The sequence below is a fragment of the Pediculus humanus genome, genomic scaffold, assembly GCF_000006295.1.
Source record: "Pediculus humanus corporis 1103172107662 genomic scaffold, whole genome shotgun sequence".
NCBI classification, from domain to species: domain Eukaryota; kingdom Metazoa; phylum Arthropoda; class Insecta; order Psocodea; family Pediculidae; genus Pediculus; species Pediculus humanus.
This window is the reverse complement of record NW_002987271.1, coordinates 77,194-79,084: the sequence shown is the minus strand read 5'-3', so window position 1 is coordinate 79,084 and position 1,891 is coordinate 77,194. Positions and strand designations below refer to the sequence as shown.

Sequence of the window (1,891 nt, the reverse complement as noted above, 5' to 3'; positions counted from 1 at the left end):
AACCATTTTTCCCTGGCATGATCGAATACATGTCATCTGGTCCGGTTGTACCGATGGTTTGGGAAGGTTTGAACGTCGTTAAAACTGGTAGAGTAATGCTCGGAGCCACTGATCCAAAAGATTCAGCACCAGGTACGATTCGTGGAGATTTTTGCATTCAAGTTGGAAGAAATGGAGTTCACGGTTCAGACTCTGTAGAATCAGCCAACAAAGAAATAAAATTATGGTTCAAACCCGAAGAACTTGCTGACTGGAAGAGAGACACAGAAAAGTGGATTTACGAATTTTAATGAAATATTGTTGTAATCGTGTATGAAATTCACCTGAGAAGATATGAAAAAGAATGCCATTAGTCAGAAACCTACATTGTTGTTTTTTTTTTTTCTTTAAAAAATCCAATAAATAGTTTACACGATATTTTGTGCAGTAACAAGAATCACCAGTGATCAATTTCAAATCATACAAAATTTAATCTTTGTAATATACATACATATTTATATACATCATGTGATAAATATATATTATTTAATTTTTTAAAAAATATATATTAGAAAAATTTTTTTTTTAAATTTGTTTTGTTTTTTTTTTTTTGAGATACCTTAATTTTTAATTATATGCAACTACATTTTGATAAGAATGACTTAAAGGAAGCCAACTTCTGTTTATTTGATGTCATTACAATATGTTGCAATTAAATCGTCAACATTTTTTTTTTTTATTCTATTAGTTGTTGGACATATGGGAAGAGAATAAACAAAATATATGTAAACCAATTCTAGGTTAACATTCAAAAAAACACATTATTGTATTTAATAAAGGATTTTACCTATTTAATGATTTTTGTCTATTTTGTAATTATTATAAAGCAATTTTTTACTTGACAAAATATGCTTTTATCAAATATTATATTAGTAATGACATTTTTTTTCATCCAATCTTATTTAATTTAACCGTATGGTTGTTAATTTCAGGGTATTTCCTTTTTTTTTAAATGAATGACGTCATTTTTAATTTATCAAATTGACAACAGATTTCGTTTGCGTCATTTTTAGTTTATTAAATTGACAACAGATTTCGTTTGCATCATTTTTAGTTTATAAAATTGACAACGGATGTCGTATGCGTCATTTTTAGTTTTACCGTTTTGTGAGTAACAACTGTTTTGAAAAACAACCATAAACGTGTTCGCGAGTGTGTGTGAAATGTTTTTTTTTTTTTTTTTTTTTTGAAAAAACTCTCAGGTAAAAAAAATTTAATATTTATTTAAAACAAAAATATCATCATCACCCCTCTTTTTTAAAATTAAAAGTAATTATTATTATTATCAGCATAAAATTTATATGAATTTTATTAAAAAATTAAACATAACGACAACCGGATTTCGTTAGGATTATCAAAAAAAAAATTTTTTCTCCCCTGTATTTAAAAAAAAAAAAAAAATCTTATATAATTTAACATTCAACCTACAAACAAAAAAAAATGGCTATCTAGCAACAACAACGACAACAACAACAATACCGATATCGAGTCTTTATTTCTATTATTATAAAAAAAAAAAAAAAAAGGTTTATGATAAACTTAAAAAGGTTGTTTATTACAAAAGTAGTAGTTTATTCCCGGATAAAGATCGTAAAGGAAAATTCGTAAAAAAAAAAAAAAAAAATAGAAAATTTCAGCCATTTTCTCTCTTTCTCTCTCTCTCTCTCTCTCCTTTTTTGCTTTCCTTTTTCCATTAAAAAAAAAAAAACAGGTTATAAAAAGTTTTTATGCCCAGTTAGAAAAAAAAAAAAAAGGGTCTTATTAAATACATTATAGTTTTCTTTTTAAAAAATAATAATAATAATGATAAGAGAGAGAGAGAGAGAGAGAGAGAGAGAGAGAGGAAAAAAGT

General features: G+C 25.8%; 1 protein-coding gene across 1 annotated transcript in view; it reads left to right on the top strand.

Annotated features, from left to right (window-relative positions):
* The window catches only part of Phum_PHUM280110 (nucleoside diphosphate kinase, putative), a gene marked incomplete at both ends in the record, with an annotated part of 1,150 nt that extends 860 nt beyond the window's left edge, over positions 1 to 290 (top strand). The window contains one exon of the mRNA XM_002426777.1: positions 67 to 290. Coding sequence (XP_002426822.1) covers positions 67 to 290 — 224 coding nt within the window. The remainder of the gene's footprint in view (positions 1 to 66) is intronic.
* Positions 291 to 1,891: the final 1,601 nt, after the last annotated feature.